We start from the raw sequence: 20,723 nt of genomic DNA on the forward strand, positions 1-20,723 counted from the left end.
AACCAAGACTGCACTGAGTGCGCCCAGCAAGAATAGAGTAGCTTGAGAAGTTGTTACAAAGTTAAGAAACTGCCACATCCTGCTATCAGCCTCCTCTGCCTGAGAGTAAGATGACTTGCCACTCACTGTTCTCAGGATGGTGAGATCTTGAAAACTAATACCTCAGATTTAGAGGAGCTGGAACTCACCCTTCATTCACTTTTCTCTCATCTTGCCATTTCCTCACGATGAACTCAGAAGACTTGGAAACTGGTTCTTCGCTGACTCTTGCCCTTTTAACACACTCCCCTTGTTCTCTTTTCACCTTCTTGCTCTGGAACGTTTCTTCCATCTGAGTCAGGAATTACCTGAGATCCCTTAGAGATCTAATGTTAAAATTACATGGTTTAGAAATATCTCATTAGTGAAAGCAACGTACATACAGCAGTGAGTTCCCTGGGAAATCAGCCAATTCTTCTAAGAATCAAGCATAGGTTTATGCTTGCTGAATGGCTACAGCATGCATGCTGGTTTATTTACTACTCCAACTTCTTAAACCCCATTTTTCTAACATCAGGATTGCTAACTGTAATGACTACCGACCTTCTTAATGCATTTACTAATACTTTCTTCCCATACTTTTTGGTACTGTTATTGCATGTCCATCTCAACACAGTCAAAAGTCACTCCTTCAAATACAGTGGCATTTCAAAAGTGTTTGAACCCAAATGAAGAAAACCCTAACTAGAATGATACCATATTCTTCAACTAGAAGTTTACTCTTCTCTTTACAAAAATGCTTTGTTAGATCAAGTCAAAGCTGTAAACCAAAACTGAAACACCTGCACTACAGTGTGTTGTATACAGTTGGGTTGCTAAGCAATGACAAGTACAAAAATGCATGTTCATCTTAGAAGAGTCATCATCCGGTTGTTCGATTTTTGTGTGTCCCAAAATGCATCATCTCAGAGTTTTAAAAGAACACAGACTTAGTAGAGACGTGATCCAGAATGTATCAGGAGACATGAGACACATGGTTGCTCTTAATTTTTTGCTCTACCTACTCACTAAATTGATTAAACAACACAAAATTTTGGGGAATGTGCTGGATTATTCAGTGAAGTGACTTGTTTAGCAGTTATTACTACTGTTCGTAGCAAATTAGATCCAAATATGTAACACTTCCCCTAGAACCAAAACGCAAGTCTTGGTCATTACATGTTAAGACTTACCGTGCTTACTGTTGAAATCTTGCACAAACAACCAAACCAAATAAAAAAATCAAAATGTTTTAATGTAATTTATTTGAAATGCTTCCAGAAAAGTTTAAGGCTATTATAAAACAAAAATATATAGAAAAGAAAAAGTCAATACACATTCAATCCTTCCGTATTTGAACCCTTTACTTAATTTTCTCTCTTTTCAAACATTTCACTGAACAATTTTTATGAAAACTGTTTACCATCTAATAAGCTTTCCTACTCCTTTTCTTCTGTAAATCTTTCCCTTGCCTTCACTGTCATTCAGCTCTAAAAATGAAGCAGTTGAAATAAATTACAAAGCCTGAAACAGAAAAAAAAATACATTTTTTGAAAAAAGTATAAATACAGAAATATGTTCTATCGGGTAAAACAGACTTTTTTGGAAAAATAAAAATACCTTGTTTTATATTGTTTATAATCTTGTCACACTGATTTCTGTAATGCACATCAGTATATATATGTGAGATAACTGACATTTACTATTTTCTATAAACCTGCAGGACAAGAAATAAACATTTTTGGCAATAACTTAGTTTTTCTACTTTTGATGGTATGAGTACTTTGCACAGGTTTTTATATTAAGGATCATATAAATTTCTTATAACTTTCATAGCTTGCCAAACTATCAGCATTGGCATTATTTCTTACACTAAGAAATAAAATATTACCCAGGGATTCCTGAAGAATAACAGGATGTTCAACTGAGTGTTTTAGACTGCATTTTTAAGTGACTCATCTGTTTCTCATCATAATGAGTAGATTAAATCAGCCATCAAAAAACACAGTGTCATTTCCAATTACAGCATGAGAGTAAATGCAACAAAAAAGTTTAAAATTAATTTGACAAAAATATAAAGGATGGAATATATCCTAAAGGAAAATCAATTCCCTTTATGTTTGAACTTTCTCTACATAATCCCACAGGACACTTGTAGAGCACCATTTATATAAAATTGTCACTTACTTTAAGAAAAATATATAAAAACCAGCAATAACTGCATGTAATTGTAAACAGACATTTACAGAAACTTAAATGTTTTTAACATTAGTTTAGTGGTGTTTAAAACCATCAGTGGAGGTCAGTGGAGTGCAAAATGCTGAAGAGGGCTTATACACAAGCAAAAGCTTTTTTCATTCTTACTCTATTTGAGAGTATAGGAACAGATGCATATACATATATATGGCACTGAGAGCAAACTACCAACTTATTTACAAATATCCAGTATTCTCAGCATTTCATTTAATTCAGTGCTGGCTGTGCAGGTCTGGTTTTGTTGTTTACTTGATTATTTTTCGCATTATGTGCTTTGATATTTAAACCATAGCATGATGCTGACCACTTCAATTTACCAGGTTTTACTGTTTATCCCATCAATCAACTGACGGATCTTTGTACAGTGCTTCATTTTGAAAAATCAGTCCTTAAAAAGTTACTGATTACATGACCCACTACAGTTTTTGTTGATTTAAAACCACAAGAGTTCAGAAAGGTTACTGCAAGATGTCTTTTTTTTTGTTTCTTTTTTTTTTTTTTTTTTTTTTACACTGAACTGTTTTTAACTTCCAAGTCTTTATGCAAACTTAAAATCTCAATACCCATTCCTGAAACTCAATATTAAGTCCACATCTTCAGCTGCCCCACTAAGGGCAATAAAGTACTTTAAAATTATGGAAGATTCTTTATGTAATGTGCTTATAAGCAGTAGTTTAGAGATTCTGTATACAGCAGGACATTGAGAATAACTGGTCAAGTACCTCTTTCATCCATGTTAGATGTTTGTGAAGCATAATCACGGGGCATGAGTTGCAGGAGATTCCAGCTTACACAAACTGGTAGTTACAGTACTACACGTATACAAGTACTATACAAGAAGGACTGCATTGACATTGTCACAAAAAATATTCTAAAAGTGCTTCTCCAAATTGTTCCATGTGTGGAATGCAAATACTGTACAGGTAAGACACAGGTTTTGTTCCATGAATAGGTTTGTGTCAAACATTGGTTTCTACTTGTTTTTCGCTTTCACAAGGGTTTGTCTGTTCCATACGTTCACAGTCGATGCTGATCTCACTGGTGTCCATACTACAGTCTGACTCACTGTCAGATTGGTCCATTTGCTCAATCATGGTTTCTCCCTCGGATACCCTGCTTCCATTTGGTGACAAAATAAAACATGCTTCTGAGCTCAGCACTCCAGCTTTTCCTGCACACGTCACTTTTTCTTTGGCCTGCCGGATGCAATTAAGCCACTGCTGTTTGCTGAAGGAGTCATTGGCTTGCAGTGAGTGAGACTGGCTTTGAGATCCATTTTTGAAGCTGACTCTAAAGAAGTTTTTGACTGAAAGAAACAATACATATCAAAATGTTGAATGCTTTGGCTGAACCAATTTCATAACAAATGAGTATACTAAAATAATGAATCAGCAAAATCTTTGTCTAGTGGTCAAAGTTCGGTTTTCTTGCCAATACCGTATCAGACCAGAGAGAAGAGACCAGGTTTCTCCATGTTCTGTGGGGGCGAGAACACAGAACAGTGCTAACATTCCTTATAATTTCTTACTGCTGGATTAAACCATTTTGGTTCTGCCATGAATGAGCTAACTGCACAGCTTTAAGTGTATCAGCAGAACTAAGGATCCTCCCATACTTCAAAGCATTTCCTCCTACTCTCTGCACAGCAGATATCCAGAACCTTCACTAAATACTGTGTCATCTGGAAATTGCCTCATCCCTTCCATTCAGTTCAGCAATAAAATGAATACACAAAACAAACCTCACAAATTTTTACAAGATCAGTGAGATTCAAAGGACTCTTGAAATGAAACAAGTATCTTTATAATAGGCTTACTTAATTCTTAATATTCTTACCTGTTGCCATTAACAACAGTAGCTGCAATCTTTACATTGAGCATCACATTAATTATCTGCCAGTTGAAAGAATTAGTTATGGAGTAGCCATAAATGTCTCCATAATTATAATAGAGAGTTCATAAAGACTAAAGCTTAAAATTTCAAAATTAACTTGTTTATAATTTTTCAGTTTTGCCACTCCATTCAATTTACTTCTCTCCTTCTCTCCTACCCAGTTCTGTACAAAAGCAGGTGTAGGGAGGAATTCCATTATCTATAAAGTGGATTGAAAAACAATCTAAGAGATCCAAGCTACAGCAAAATAACCAGTTTGAAATAAGAACCAAGATATTAGATATAGATAATGTGAACTTTAGAGATAACATTCTTGTGTCTCACTGGCAGATGTCTTAAGGTTATGATGATTCAATATAAGGAAATAAAACGAAAGATGTTTTCATACTTCTCTCATTGTTGCTAAATGCACCACGTATGGATCCACCCAATCGAACCTCGCCATCTTGCAAGTCTTCTAACACAAGATCCATCACTGGAATTGGCTGCCGATACAGCTGATAGCAGAGCTGTTCATTATGGGTGATAGCTCGAGTAATTACTAAGACTTCTTGGAAGAGGAAGACATGCAGTTTCTGTTAAAAATGTATAATTAACAAAACATTATTATTATTAGGATCATCATTAAACCAGATTTATTTAAACTCTACTATGTTAGAACCATATGTGTTTTCTGAAGTTAAAATCAATAAGGATTCCTCTTTTCCTGTTACTGACCCAGCAAAAAATAAATATATCACTAACAATTTAAAAACTTCTAAGATTATTCTTTTTGCCTCATTTTTCATGGTCTTAATTCATCTTTTACTACTGAGATCTTGAAATTTTGATGTTTCAGAGCTTTACCTATTGCACTGCTTTCTGTTTCGTTTAAGCACACTCTATTTTCTAACTCCTCAGATCTTATCTTTTCCTTGCTGTCTGCATCAGTAAGAAACAGGCAACTCATTTCACCCATATCTTGAAACTGTCATATTTTCAGTGAGCAATTATGAGCAGTCTTACTGCAGTTCATACACTGCTTACAAACTTCAGCTTGACCACATCTTTCTGAAGTTCAGAAAATCACTTTTGCTTTTAAGTGGCACAAGTCACCTAATATTTTTAAATCATGTTCCTCCTCACGTTTGATAATCTTCAGCATCTTCCAGTAATAAACTGAAATTTTAATGTCATTTTATATCACACACTGAAATTATTTGTTCTCCCCTCCCCTTTCTTTCTACACAATCATTAAGAATTATTTGTTTCTAAATCTGTCCATACTCTAGTTCTAAACAGACATATTATTTGCAATTTTAAGAATGCAAGATAGATCCTCAGATCTACTTAGCTTAGTGTTCCATCTTCCAGAAGCTAATGCTTTCAGAAAACTATATTAAAACAAGTCATTGTAGCATAAGCCTTTCTCAATATGCCTTGGTAATCTTATATTCACAAAATCCGCCTTCATTCTGTTTTGCCACAACATTCACATATGTACATCAGTGTACATTTCCAGTTTCCCTCCACTTGTGCCTCTTTAATTGTTTGCAGGACACAAACCTAAGCTTATTGTTGTGAGGTTGTTTGTTTTCTTTTTCCATAGTGCTGTCACCTTTCGCACTCACAGTAACTTTCTGCAGTCTGATAAAAAACAAATCTATTCACTTAGTAGCTGCAAAACTGAAATACAATAGTTATGCAGGACATGATAAAACTTTGAATAAATTTGTTAAGTGGTAACATTTTCATTAGAATGAAATACCACAGAAAGCAGAATGTGTGTAACATGCCAGATATATGACAACACATAATCCTTCTATTTTGTATGTATAAACATGCTACCTGAGGCAGTCTGAATACATGAATAAATGAATATATAATGAATAAATCCATTTAAACCTGTGCTTCTTTGTTTCTTTTGAGAAACTGTCATGAGCTCAATTAATGAGAAAGAATTTTCTCTTTTTTTTGTTCATTCAGAGTTTCATGTTGTTTCTATTTAAAATATAAAAAATACAGGAATGGCTGGTTTCTGCTTCTGTTAATATTTCTACTACACTGCCCATCATGCAACACAAAGACATCTTTAAAAGCTAAAGCTATTTGTAACAACGCATTTTTTCCTTACCACTCCTCTGTTGTTCTTCAGTTCGCCGTGACAACACAGAACACGTGAATTATCAATGAGTGAATCCCTCTGTCCTTCTTCAAGATAAATAAGTCTTTCTTTGTAGTACTGGCATTCAGATTCACCAGTCTTTATGTTGATTTCAGCAACTATACCCTGAATGATGTTAATCTACAAAAAATGAAAACACATGAGCTTTAATTAGACAGTCTGATATGCAGAGCTATCTTCACATAACTTGAGCTGGAGCTGCAATAACACCATCTTAGTTTACAGCATGTTTTTCATTAATTTTATGCATACCAGTCTGTAAGAGAACTGATAATAGCCACAGATTTAAGCAGACCAGTGTAAAAATAGTCATTTTTGTTTCTTATTCTAATTTGACAAATACACGATTTATGAAATACATCACTTCAAAGATGAACAGATGTTCTGTTGAAACAGAATACCAAAAACTATATATGGCTAATGAAATATCAAGAAAAGCATCGTGATTATTTTTTATTAGATAACATAGGAAATCAATCAAAATATTATTTAAAAGATCCTGCCAGACATTATGCAGAAAAATAAATCTGAAAAAATACGCTGAAAAATTCTTTATGAACATTTTTAATGCTAGGACTTAAAAGAATATTCATGACAAAAAATAATTAATAAATTACAGTAAACGTGAATATCAGAGCTTTGAATTCACAACACAGCTGTCTAGTTTTACAACAGAAAAGTTGTGCTGAGCAAGAGATCGTGGGAAAAAATAGTAACCCAGCAGCAGTCAGGTACAAGTGTTTTGAAATGTGTTTTCCCCAAAAAAGTAAGGATGTCATTTTGCAGCAGAAATACTACAAACTACAAAATATGCAAGTCCAGGCAAATGTTAACCTCATCTCAGTCACCTAAAATCTAGAATGAAATCTCTGCAATAACCAATTTAGATTAGATGGAAAATGACACTGACAGGTAAATACAAAATTGACAAGGATCAGACGAGCTGTGGACACACGACAGGACCACTACTGCCCTGCTTTCTTGATACTAGTTTGCTACTGAAAGAAGATTCAATTAGGTGAAGGGAATTGGTATAGTTCCAGCTATACATACCTTAGCATTTCCATAATTTATATAGTTTTCACTAAATAGTTATAAGCATAATGTGCTGTAAATCTTTTTAAAAGAAAATAAATATGAAAAGCAAAAAATCCAATCACTCACAGCTTCTTCAAGGTGCTGTTGATCTGGATGATCATTTGGTGTGTGTCTCAAAATCTCTCTGAGCAGTAATGGATATTTAACCAAACGGCTTCTTGGGATGTCAAGGAAATTCCAAAGGTCCAGTTTACGACTAAAAGGTGACTCTAAGCAGCGCTGCAGGAAATCTTGCACTCTGTGATCTTGTTTCTTGTGATCCAATAAAGCTTTGGCTGCTACCTGATTGCTGCAGTAGCTATCATAGGAGTTTAAGCATGGAAGCTGAGAAAAGAAGGAATAAATTAGAATAAATTATTCTGCAGCTGAAGTGAAGCAGTTTGCTCTAAAGAACTTTTCAAGCAATTCAAAATTTGAGAACTCATGCTGAGAGTCTCTTTCCTGGAGATGTATTCACTGTTCATTGATGACCACGTTTCTGAAATTTATAAGGTCTCCAGGTCTTCTGATCATCTTGTTCATCATTTAAATTATTTGGAAGGATTAGCTCATCCCTCAGTTCCTTGAGATCCCCTACATTATTCCAAAGCATTAAGAATATCTGACCTAACAGTTGTGCACTACCTAATGCAGATATTATTTGAATACAGAGGTCTAATTTTAATTATGATTTGAAACAAAAGCCTAGAAATGAGTACCATCAAACCTGGCCTGATTCAGATTAACAATATGCTGACCTGATACAGATGTTCCTGTTTGATTAGAAAATATGAAAATACAAAAGCATATCTGTACCATTAGGTTTACTCTTGAAGAGAACATAAGCTTCTTTTAGCTCTGCAGGACATTTTGTGATCAAAATATAATAACACGGGGTTGTAAACATAATGATGATTTGCACAAGTCCTACAAAATGAGCTTTTTCCTACTAAATTATGCACATTTAATTCGTTAAAGGAATAGAAAATTGAATATCTGATAGCTGATTGAGCTGACCTTGAAATCCTTATTATAATGCCCTCCAGAATCTTAACCAAATTAAGATGATAGAACTGTGTTTTTAATGTGAAAAAAAGCTTGCTTAAGATTAGTTAAAACAATATATCTCTCTACAAATACTGGTACATTTACAAGCAATTATATATAAAATCTTCTCCAAAGGAAAAGTAGTCTTGTATATTCAGGTCAAAAGAAGTTCACTGGTGTTCAAAGACACCAGAAAATGTACACAGCTAAAATTAATTTATGCAGGGAAAACCAGAGATCATCTTTGACACTTTATCTTATCACTTACCATCAACTACAGCAGTGACAACATCTCCTGTGTTTAGAATAAAGCACTGTTTCCACACAGAGCAGCTAAATATCTATCATCACTTATTCCCTTAAAAACATCAAGCTCCTTTTCCTGCTACATTTAAGTAGTTAGATATACTTACAAATAAACTTTTCACACATCTAAATCCTTAAATAAGAGCTCCTTTTTTCATATAACGAGCAATTTTATCAACAAAACCAACAAAACCTGTTTTTCAGAGTTTATGGTATTGTACAGTAGTGAACTTTTTCTTCTGCAGGCCAGTGTAAGCGTCTCTCTTGTAACCCTGCCTTTCAACAAACCCCAAGGAATTAGTCTCTCTGACACACTAACAACTATCTATCACTTTGACTGCAATAGAAAGGCATTCAGAAATGACTATAGAGAGGCCTTACACAACGTGACTCCTCAAAGCCTCATTTCTCTCAAAAATCAGAGCACAAATAAGAGGCAGATCCTTAAGAGATCTACATCACATGAACAGACTCTAACTTGGTTTTTATTTGAAGCACATTAAGAAGTGCTGGTTTCCTGCGTAGCAAGAGTTTTTAAAGTCACAACCCACTCTAAACCTTTCACAGAAAATCCCTCAAAAGAGAAAAAGTTCTGTTATGTCTCTAAACAGTTGTCTTTACCTTACAAAAATACTTTAAGAATGTATTTTGGAAATGTTATGCTAGGTATGGAAATTGTAAGTACTTCTGTAAATTGCAAATAAATGTTTTTACTATGCTGCAGCTCCAAACTGAGTCCCAGCATTGATTTTAAAAAGTGCCTTACCCAGCCCACAAGGATATGGCCAACGTGTTCTGTTGATCCATCAGATTTCCTGACTTCTTGAAGTCGCCTGAGAAGATCTAATCATGATTAAAAAAAAAGGGGCATCACTTAATGAACCAGATGACTATAAAACTAAATGCAATGATATAGCAGAAAAAGATTATTTGAGTTGTGAATTTTACCTTCATGTAAAGGAATTAGAGAGTCCAGTGTTCCAAAAATTTGGTTCAACTCTTGCTCTGTCATGATGGATAGTTTAAGCATTGGGTCATGATAAGCCTGAAGATAAAAAAGGAGAGCTTAAATTCATATATCACTGGTAGCTGAAAAGGTAGTGATAGTATTTAAAGCTCACATAAATAAAAATGAGCCAACTGCTGAGAATATTTTGTTTCATAAGCATATCTATTTTTTTCTTAAATGAATGCATCATATTTTATTTTTTTAGGAAAACAATTTTGAGGTTGGCTTTTTATTTTCCTCTTACAGTTCAAGCAATTGTAAAAAGCAAGGATTATTTTAAAAGAGATAAATTACTGAATATTGTTTTGCTTTTTAACTTGTCCCTATCTACCTATCTATCATACATACTCTTATTTCTTTTTTAAACAGACCTTTTTCGCTAACTTCAGATCTTCTATTAAGTCTTCTTCTCCCTTGGAAAGTTCAAATATAGCCTATAAAAAAGACACAAATATCATAAATATATACATATATTTAAACTAAAATTGTTAAGAAATAGTTAAGTCACAACTTCATACTGAATACTGAAAAAAGCTCCTCCATTTGGAAACACATCTGTTGGAAAAGAAATTACTCCTATTGCTAACTATATCTTAACTACTATAGTTCAAAAAATACAACCTATATAATCATCTGCGTAAGACAGCCTTGTGTGCTGTATAATATTTGCAGTAATATAAGTTCCAGGCAGCCTAGAAGGTCAGGAGGTAGATCTTATAAAACACTGCTTTGGTTGTGGGCACTTTTATTTTGCTGCTGGTTCACGTTTAGTCATTTGGTTTTTTTGTTACAAATATCAAGTTATACTAAACAGCCTACTGATGTTAGTTACCTTTCTTGAAGAAGATTTGAGACTTTAAACCTGGCAGAGTAAAAATAATCTCTATGCTAATACTCTGATTTACCAGAATAGCTTTGTATTTATTTGTTATACAATTTCAATCTAAACTGGAGTACAATAAAGTTAACAACACTTTGGTCAGAATTTTTAATATTGCAGTCAAGGCTTTAAACTCTCATAGATCATGGAATAACATCTTCAGCTACTGCAGATTCTCCTAGCTTGATAGTGTGCATACACAGAAGGCTTGCCATAGTGTAAGTTAACTGACTCCTGGAAGTGGTTCAGATATTGTGTTGTGGCATGCAGCGTAAGAACCAACATAAAGCAGAACCCTCATGGAAATCTCCCAAGGAAAGCTCATTTATCTAAGTTCTCTGAAAGGTCCAGGCTTCTGCTCCAAGACAATATATTATGCTATGCAAACAGTTTCTACAGTTTATTTTTCAATAAACTGCCTTTGAAGTTTTCAATTCTAGAAGTTATTTCTGAGAATGATTTAGTGTTAAAATCTGAAAAAGAAATGTCTGATGTTGTGGTATGATTTATGACTTCTAGTCCCTGAAATACTCCAGGAGAGATTGTTACAAACTTTGCTGATACTGCTATAAAATTTAGTTGATCTTATACAAATAAATAAGTGATTGATGCAGAGCAAACAGACCCTGGAGTATGCGTGTGCAAACAGACCTATACAAGCTTATGGTTCCTATTTCTTGGCTATCTCACTTGATCACAGGGTTTGTGTCAAGACAAAGCAACTCAACCCAGTCAGTACACCATACTTCTCCTTTACTGATCTCAGTGGGAGCTCTGCTATTGGCGTAACATGAACTAAGTAGGATTTTTCATGTGCAACACATTAAAAGCATTGATGTACTCATTTTTTTCTTTGCAAGATACATTTTTGATTAATACAGAGCAAATCATTACACTTTTCTGTGCATACATAACACCTGTACTTGAATTAGCACGCTCAGCCATCATTATCAGAATAAAGTAAAACATCAGAGTATCAGCCATCCCTGCAGAAACTGTCACACAAAGCAGTGCACACAGTTAGAGTACAATGTATCTTAGTAACTTCACATTTTATTATAGAAATATGATGAGCTGGGTTTTAAGAAAGACTATATCAGTCTAATAAAGGTTAAATTATAATGTATGCAGATGGAATCCTGCTTCTTGCAGAAATGGTGGTCTTCCGTTTAATTTCAAGAAAGCTTCAAGTGCTATCCTAATGTCTACTATCATTTATTACTCCATGATTTAAAGATGACTTCTTCAAACGTAAGACCTACAGTTAAAAACAGTAATAATTAAACAACTGTACCTCTTGACGCTTGATTTCTTTAGATGTAAGCATATGATTGACACAGACATCAAAGGTCTCACTCCACAGCTTGCTGTCTCTCCGCTTTGTGTTAGCAGCAGGTGTATTTCGAGACCACGGCCGTGGACTGAACAGATCTGGGCGACTGTCACTGCGGAAACTGATAGAGCGCTAGAAATACACAGAAGTGTAACTCTTGTTATGTCACATTCACACTGTGGATTTTTGTTCAGATGGATTTACTTATATAATTCAAACATTTCTGAATAGTTTTTAAAGTAACTTAGTAGCAATTTTCTTACTGGGAATGTAAGAAGTTATTTTAAAAATTCTATACCTATGTCCATGTCCTGTTATCAACACGTTTAGAACTGTACAAAACCATACAGTACACTTATGTGCCACGTAACAAGAATGAACTACAGTGGTAATGCCACAACGGTATGACACATCAATATGGCTGACTGAATAAAATGTCAATTCAGTAAACAGTCAGACAGGAATTATTCATACACAGCACAGATCCACCCGATTAGATCCCTAAGTCTGAAAACTATAGAATTTAATACAAATTTTAGAGACAAAAATTACTATGAATACTATTTGCTCAGTTTGGAAGAAAGCTTCATTTGTTACCTAGAAACTTCCAAAACCTATGACAGCAAAATTTTGTATTGCTGTGTTGGCTGGTTTGTTCTCTGAGGCATGCTATTGCTCAGACAGCTGTACAGAGATGCTACGGGCCTGGAGGATTTCAGATGGAATTGTGCATTACTTAAACAGTAATTAATGGGTTCAGTAATCTTTTCTCAGCTGGGCAGAAGAAAGGTTTATAAAGTGAGGCTGCCCTTCAAAACCTTACTATCTTGCTAATCAACCGTATTTATTTATTTATTAGTAGGCTATCAGAATCAACTACTGCAGATACATAAACACAAGCAGGATGTAAATTTCTTTGTCTTAATGCTCTGACCGAAGTGATTCTCATACATGAAGTAAACCTTTCTACTGGTAACTTCCTGCTTTTGCAGATCATTGGAGCAAGAAACTAATTCACATAGAAAGTCTGAAATGGTATCTGACTAAAAAGAGCAAGCATTATCTTTAAGGAAAAAGTATGCTAACAATCAGGTGTTAGTGTTTGTGATGAACAACAATTTAGATTCTGCTCACACCACCCCTTCCTAATTATTCCTTAGAATTTAAAGAAAATGTGTTTAAAAAAATCAGTGCTAGCAGATGGAAGATTATGAAACACTAGAACTGGATCTATCATAGCATAATTATTAATATTTCTGGAGCCTTTAAACTGAGATGAAGTGTTCTAGGATCTCTATTATGTATTAATTAAAGTGCAGTAAAAACGAAGTCAAATTTTAAGTGAGTCTTTTGTGCATTGAGACATTTTTTTCTGTAGACTCATAGAAAGAGTTCAGGCTATAGATGAGTACTTTACAATCTCATGTTGTTATTTTCAAAGTATTCCTCTCTCGTTTTATTAAAATTAGAGGCTTCACCCTGAAGTCTTACCTCTAAAATATCTCAAGTATTCTAAGTTGTTCAAATATACTACATTTCTGTTGTTATTTAAAACCAGCCTTATATAACACAGTCATCTTTCAATTGCCGTGGGTAAGAATATTCAAAACAAAATAAATTCCCTTCATTTTCAGGTTGAAAGCAGCATATACAAAGCACAATTCTTGAAATTCTCCTCTGAAGACAGAAGTCCATGAAATGCTAACGATGCCTACAAATACAATGTTTTTAATTTAGAAGACACAATATAAATAAAAACTATGCCTTTTTTTTTTTTAATAACAAAAGTCATTCTGAGCCCTACTTGGAGTTGGCAAAACCCCAAAAATAAACACAACACATACACATGTATACATATACGAACCTCACAGAACTTTGCAAGTCAGGTGCTAGTCTCCCTTCAAGATTTAAGAAGATAAAAGAAACACACATGAAAATTATATGCTTAATTTATACTTATTACAGTGATGAATCACAGAGCCCATTATTTTCACATGCAGATGGAAAGATTAGGGAAAAAGAGCCAGATGCGTTGCAGCCACAAATCACCAGCCACGAGAACAGCCAAGCAGAACAGTTGTCATTCCATGACCCATGGTGGAATGCCCCCTTCCATGCATTCCCATATACATCCTCAAGAATACAGCTCCTTCCTTTGTAGTAGTTTTCTTGTTAAAGGAATGTTTCATGTTGAATGAAGAAAATACTCATGAAGAAAAGAAACAGAGAAGCTGATCTTTACAGTGAAAGTCCTGATCTGGAAAGCTTTTAACAAAAGGTCATGTAACGTGTTATAAAACAACATGCACCCCATAATAGCAAACAAACTCCATACATGTTGAGAAAAGTAATTTCTTACATCCACTGACAGTTATGTTTCTCTACACTGCAGTGTACTTGACATTATTCTCTACAGTTCTATATTGCACAGAAGGGGCATAAAAAGGCTGACACTCAGAAGGAAACCACACATCTTTTACTTCTTCAGATAAGTTGTAGAAATTGACTTGTAAAGCCACAAATAGAAACTAATGTATCACCAGAGAAACACTATTTAATGCTAAAATTAATATGTTGTCACTTGAAAGTCAAACAGACTTGAAATTCAGTGCTGTAACAGACAAGAATAGAAATGAGAAGTGAACTCAGTAAGTAAGCCTAACTTTTTTTAAAAAGCCAAATGAATAAATGATTTCAATAAAACACTGATTATAGTTCAAGACAGACGTACATCATTCTAACCATCTAAATTCTATTATTTTACCATCTTTTTCTGAAATAAACACACAGTACTCCAGTGGGGCTGGAGAACTAAATTTAAGTTTAGCTAGCAAATTTTAAAAACGAGTTAAGGTTCTATGCTGGTACCTTGGCAGTTACCATCAAGGGAAAAAAAACTGAACACTGAACTTAAACTGAACACTATGAGGAAACTGCAGAAATGCCAAATCATTATTTCTACATCTTCAGTCTTTTAAAAATGCTTTCTTAGTTTCTGGTCTCCTTAAAACAAAACAAAAAACCTGTCGAGGCACATTGGTTAAAATCCATGCCTATTAAATTCTGAGACAATTTAAATTTTCTTATAAAATCCAAAAATTAGAGGACTTTTGGAAGAATGAGGCCCCAACTCCTGGTTGTGCTCACTGTATTTGCCTGACTGCAATGACATTCACTGACTATTACCAGACAGTTAGTGTGAAGGGTGTATGTGTTACTGATGTTAATTCTGGCAATTACAAACAGTACTTTCAGGTGCAATACAGCAAACAGCTTTACGTATTGAGGGAAGGCAAGTACAGATCAAAGTTCCAGCATTCAGACTGATGACAAGAAGAGCTTTCTTCTTAAGAATTTTTAGAAATTTGTGGTGTATCTAAGGAAGATAAAAACAATTTGGATTTTCTATTTAAATTCAAGACACTGATGAAAACTGAAGTGGTGAAGGAAGCTAGCCAGACTTTAATTTTTCTCATCAGCAACAGCTGGAGTTGTTTTTTTTTTGTGCTGTGTTCGGCTTAAGTCTAACAGCACAGCTGTGAATAAGACCAAACAGAAACAAACAGATCATCACAATCATTAGTCGTGCATGATGCAGACTAAAAATACAGCTAAGAAATGAAGTATTTTTATAGGTGGATAGTTAGATAAGAATACCTGCTCAGCATTTGGCATCCTGCAGAAATGCAGATGGAAAGACGCTCTGTTAGTGATGAAGTTAACAGAATTGTTCAGTTAACCTATAGTGTCTATGTGACAGAAACACAGTGACCCAGAAAACTTCATGCATTTTGTTACTCCACATCCCAGCAGGAAGTATTGACAATAATGTGCAACATGATAATGAAGTTGAGAAATAAGATACACAAACTGACCAATTCTATAATTCTATAATAAAAAATATGCAAAACAGCAGAAGTTGTTAAGAATGCATCTTAGGAAACACTGCAGAGCTCTCAGTTCCAGAGGTGTTTCTCTTCAATCAGCACGTAGAAAATCCACTAATACAGAAGCTGTGTGTACAGAGGTAAGGAAGATTACACACAACTTTTTTTTTTTCTTAATCAAACATATCTTTACTTCAAAAATAATTATATAAGAAGATTTATTTGAATTTTCAGGAAAGAAATGCAGAATTTTCTGATTGCATGAAAATTGATCCATTGAGAATTTTTTTTTTTTTAAGTATTATTAAAACAAAACTAAAAAAAACCACCTTAAGGTTTTAACTTTAGGCACCCACAGTAAGAAACTAAAGCAAAACATCAACACAGGCTGTACACGCTTCCCAAAATGCTTCCGAGTGATTTCCAATTAGGCACCCGAACACAAAGTCAGCCATTTGTTTCCCCTCTTCTACTGCTGCTGACAAAGTCAGATAAGAAGTCAATTTACAGTCAGATATGAAAGCTTGTTTAGAGACACTGCCAGCATTCACCACCTGGAAATAGATTTGGATCTAGGACTTGGAGAACATGGAAGTCAATTTCTCATTGCAGCTCTTCCAAGCTCAGTTACTTAGAGGAGAAGGTATGAAAAATATCACTGATTATTCCACTTAGAAGCAGAGATTTACTTAAAATACATTCTTTAACCAAGAGGAACAGAGTAAGACAGGAATGCTCACAACAGCAGGACTTACTATTTAAAACTCACATGAGCAGAGCTTACAAACCCACCATTTTAGGGAGCATATAAACAGAAAGGGGAATGGCTGTTTACATGAGTAGTGATTGGCCAAGGAGGAATGGTTTTAAACTGAGACAGGGGACGTTTAGGTTAGATATTAGGAAGAAGTTTTTCACACAGAGGGTGGTGAGGCACTGGAACAGGTTGCCCAAGGAGGCTGTGGATGCCCCATCCCTGGGGGCATTCAAGGCCAGGCTGGATGTGGCTCTGGGCAGCCTGGTCTGCTGGTTGGTGACCCTGCACATAGCAGGGGGTTGGAACTAGATGATCATTGTGGTCCTTTTCAACCATTCTGTGATTCTATGATTTTCATGCCTATTTCTGTAAAAATTTGTCCTGAAACACATTTATGTAGCTCTCACTAGGTTCTACAGAGGCTGCTAGTACATGCATGAAAGCACAGTTTATTTCAGTAGCTGAAATCAGACTTGATTAAATACTTTTTTTATTTTTTAAATTTTTAAATAATTTTATTTAAAAATAAAAATTTTTAAATAATTTTTCTGGACAAACCAATCTCAAAGGCATTCACTGCAAAATGACAGCGCAGGTACTTAAATGAGGACAACAGCTGTGGAAGGCTGTGAAAAGGGAAGTGCTGTGCTCAGAAGCAGTTTAGCCAAAAATTAATTCACTTTCCACACGCCTCACAACTGGAACTAATGTACTCCTTTCAGAGCCAGGCCAATTTTTTCCTTCAGGCAGACTGTGGAGGAGATTTATACACTCCAGGGAATACAGGCATCTCTGCTCTACTCACGCTATAGTATACATTCTGGATCCAACCCAGACTGAAGGCAGTCAGGCATTTTGCCTCTTCTCCACCTCAATAAATGCAGCTTTTGTATGCAGATGTCTGTGCTTTCAAAATAGGAGGAACTGATCACAGGAAAATCAATGTTATGAGATACTACTGTTTATGAGATACTACCATTACAGAAGTGTTTTTGTTGGGTTTTTTTCCATAACGTTTTATTTAACAGATAACATCAACGTTACTCTAAGATAAATACTTTTGATTAAATAACATTCTAATACACTTGGATATAATTATACTTCCTCTCTTTAGTGAAATCAGCATTTTTTTAATAATTCTGTTTGGATTGTACATGTACTTTGTCACGGAAGCTACTTTAAAGAAACACTGCTATTTTCCAAAGTTTTCTAGAGCAGATCCCCACCAGTAATTCAGTTCTTAACTGTTCCTCACTCATCATAATCATTAGGAGTTGAGCAACCACACGTTTTGAAATCTCTAGGTCTGAAGTCACTAGTACTTCATAAATTCAAGTTCTATTCTTGGCTATGTTAAATATTATGCATCTAACATATAATATGGAAATTGAAACTACAAAATGATTTAATTTCTTAGATGCATTTAAAGTTTGCTTGCGTTTGATTAATTTTTACCAACAGCTTTGGAAGATTACCTTTTTCCAATTGTTCAGTACATCTTTTCTCTAGGGAAGGTCAAAGTTCATCACACAGAAGGAAACACGTCAATTCTATCTGACTGGCTATACCAAAAATAACATTTTCAAAGAAATCTGTTCAAGTTAACAGGAAGTAGTGTCATAGAAAACTCTGTTCTTCAAAAAATTTGAAAAGCAACTTTGCTCCAAGTGTAACTGCTTTCCTGGTAATTAATAAACATTAATTATCCGGACAGTGAGTGAAGTGGTTCTTGAGGTAGGAGTTCTGAGTTTTTCAACTGAGTGACTTCACAGTCACAAATTACCTAAGCCCATCTATCACATTACGGAGGTGTGTATGCTTGTGTCCACACATGTACATGCATTTCAGACTGCCACAGAAACCCAAAAATGTGTGTGTGTGTGTGCTTTCCCCTTTTAGAAATGCAGTTGGACACAGCAGTGCCTTTACTGTTATTACCTGAAGTGTCTGGCTGAACCGCTTCAATGGAGTGGCTCGTACAGGAGGAATAAGATTTGCTAGTGATGTAACTCTAGAAAGAGGCTTGACCCGCTTGTTACTGGGTTCCTGGATTAGGAAAAAAGGAAAGGGAAAAAAATGGGGGAAATGTGAGCATTATTATATAAACATTGCTGCCAGTTTTGCTGATTTTCCAAAGAAAGTATTTATAAAAAGCAAGTTTGCAAATCTGATATATAATTAGAGTGAGCAGTAAATAAATAGCACTTTCAAATGCTGACAATGACAGATTACTCCTGGCTGGTACATGCAGGTCCTGGACACAGTGGAAAGACGTCACTGTGGAGAAGCTGGCATGGCTGGTGGCAGGGGAAGGATAAAGAGACAAATATTTTATTACGAGAATTTATTCTTAAGAAAAGACATTTCCAGCAGTGCTTTGCAACTAACGTGCTATGATAACCTTGTCACTGAAATGAATATTTTCAAATAAAACCAAGTTTGCTTCTTTGCTTTCCGGTGCTGTCAGTATGTGATTTTACTCATTTAACTGTATTTCACTCTAAAAAATATGATTCAGACCAATCTGTAAATGTCTTTTGAGTTCACGTTCATACAGAGATACCCATACATACTGACAAATACATCAATAACATTTTCATGTTGGATTTTTTTTCCTTAAAATAAAAAAGTTAAAATCTACCATAAAGCAATATTTTTCTTTTCACATATACTTGTTAACAGCTCTTATGCCCTATACATAATACATAAACACTTCAGTGTAACATGTCTGTTGTCCTGCAGATTTTAAAAGCAAACCAACAACAAAACTGCAAACAGAAATCATAATACAAGAAAAAAATATAGTGTAAATACAAAAATAAAACAATTACCCTTAGCTTTCTAACCTCCATCTGACATTTAATGATCTTGAACAGCACATGCAAAATGCAGCTTTTGACAGAAAAGAAGCAAACCTTCCAAGTGACATTAAAAAAAACACTCAACATCTTATTTCAAGGGTATCCTAAAGCAGTTCATCTTTCCTTGTCAGCCATGCTTACAGAGTTTGTGTAGGCTTCCCATGCCTCCAATTTCCTAGATAGATCTTTAAAAAAAAAAAGTGAGGCATGCCTATTACGCTTTTGTTCAGAAAGGCAAATCTTGCAGATTTACCATCCCTCTTCAGAGGGGGAAAGAAAAAAAAAAAAGTAGCAATGATCATCATCTGTATTACAAGCAAGAAAAATTTTCTTCCATCACAGCCACAACAGAGGAAAGGTGAGAAGCAGCAGCTATGCATTTAATTTACTTCCCAGCAGGCAGACCTGGAAGTCCATAAGTGCCTGCTGAAATGAGGGACACTGTGTTAAACTCTCAAGCAAAAATAAAGTATTTGTCCAATATGAAACTCAGGATTAAAGCATTTCATCAGCCTAAACCAAGCTTCTTTATCTTCACCAATACACTGCTAGTGATATTCCTTCCTTCCAGCAGTCACATCTTTAACACAGGCTGTCGAAGGAGTATTATTTTGATGTCATTGCAGCACCGCTAGCAGATCTACACAGCTCCGAACCCCTGAAGAAGAAAAATCTTGGAGATTCTACTGCAATTCTTCTCTAACTGGAGGCTCAGCCATCAGCTGCTTCTTTCCGATGACCACTCAGAAAGCCAGTCGTGCGGCACCACTGACATCCCATGGCAGAGCCTGCTTACTGCCAGCTGTGCTGCAGCGCAAGGACACCAAGTCCAAGGCAGGCAGCCAGTGCTACACCAGCAGCACAGCATTTTCTAGCAGCAAAGCAGCAAGCATTGCTTCCGAGGAAGTACCACACCCCCAAAACAGAATCTGAAAATCACGAGTATGTCAACTTCAGAGACAATAAAACAGGAGCAGGATAAAGACGAAAAGATTTCTCCTCCTTTACTGCTAAACATATTTTCGTTGGTGCAAAGACAAAACAGACAAAAAAAAAAAGTTACACAGCTACATCATAGCTTGAATGTTAAGTGCTCCCCCAAGTCTAGCAGACACGTGCATTGTAAGCTATAATTCATAATTTTGCACAAATAGTCCTTCAGTTTTAACTTGTAACAGAACTAAGTCTAGGAACCCTTGAATACTTTTCTGTGGGATTTACTGACAGCAAAAGAG

The 20,723-nt window shown here is 35.2% G+C and overlaps 2 protein-coding genes across 5 annotated transcripts in view; one reads left to right on the top strand and one right to left on the bottom strand.

Annotated features, from left to right (window-relative positions):
* Positions 1–1,262: 1,262 nt before the first annotated feature.
* ARHGEF3 (Rho guanine nucleotide exchange factor 3) overlaps positions 1,263–20,723 on the bottom strand; it is a 114,272-nt gene continuing 94,811 nt past the window's right edge. For all 4 annotated transcript variants that reach the window (XM_048957273.1, XM_048957274.1, XM_048957276.1 and 1 more), the window contains 9 exons: positions 18,566–18,673; positions 11,945–12,115; positions 10,142–10,204; positions 9,710–9,806; positions 9,528–9,604; positions 7,496–7,753; positions 6,281–6,451; positions 4,556–4,742; positions 1,263–3,580 (listed from right to left, as the gene is read on the bottom strand). In XM_048957273.1, coding sequence (XP_048813230.1) covers positions 3,234–3,580; positions 4,556–4,742; positions 6,281–6,451; positions 7,496–7,753; positions 9,528–9,604; positions 9,710–9,806; positions 10,142–10,204; positions 11,945–12,115; positions 18,566–18,673 — 1,479 coding nt within the window. In that variant the 3' untranslated portion in view covers positions 1,263–3,233. The remainder of the gene's footprint in view (positions 3,581–4,555; positions 4,743–6,280; positions 6,452–7,495; positions 7,754–9,527; positions 9,605–9,709; positions 9,807–10,141; positions 10,205–11,944; positions 12,116–18,565; positions 18,674–20,723) is intronic.
* The window catches only part of LOC125698633 (sarcolemma associated protein), a 403,851-nt gene continuing 396,986 nt past the window's right edge, over positions 13,859–20,723 (top strand). The window contains exon 1 of the mRNA XM_048957257.1: positions 13,859–15,425. Within this exon, the coding sequence (XP_048813214.1) occupies positions 15,410–15,425 (16 nt within the window). The 5' untranslated portion in view covers positions 13,859–15,409. The remainder of the gene's footprint in view (positions 15,426–20,723) is intronic.

Source organism: Lagopus muta, chromosome 11, assembly GCF_023343835.1.
Source record: "Lagopus muta isolate bLagMut1 chromosome 11, bLagMut1 primary, whole genome shotgun sequence".
Taxonomy (NCBI): domain Eukaryota; kingdom Metazoa; phylum Chordata; class Aves; order Galliformes; family Phasianidae; genus Lagopus; species Lagopus muta.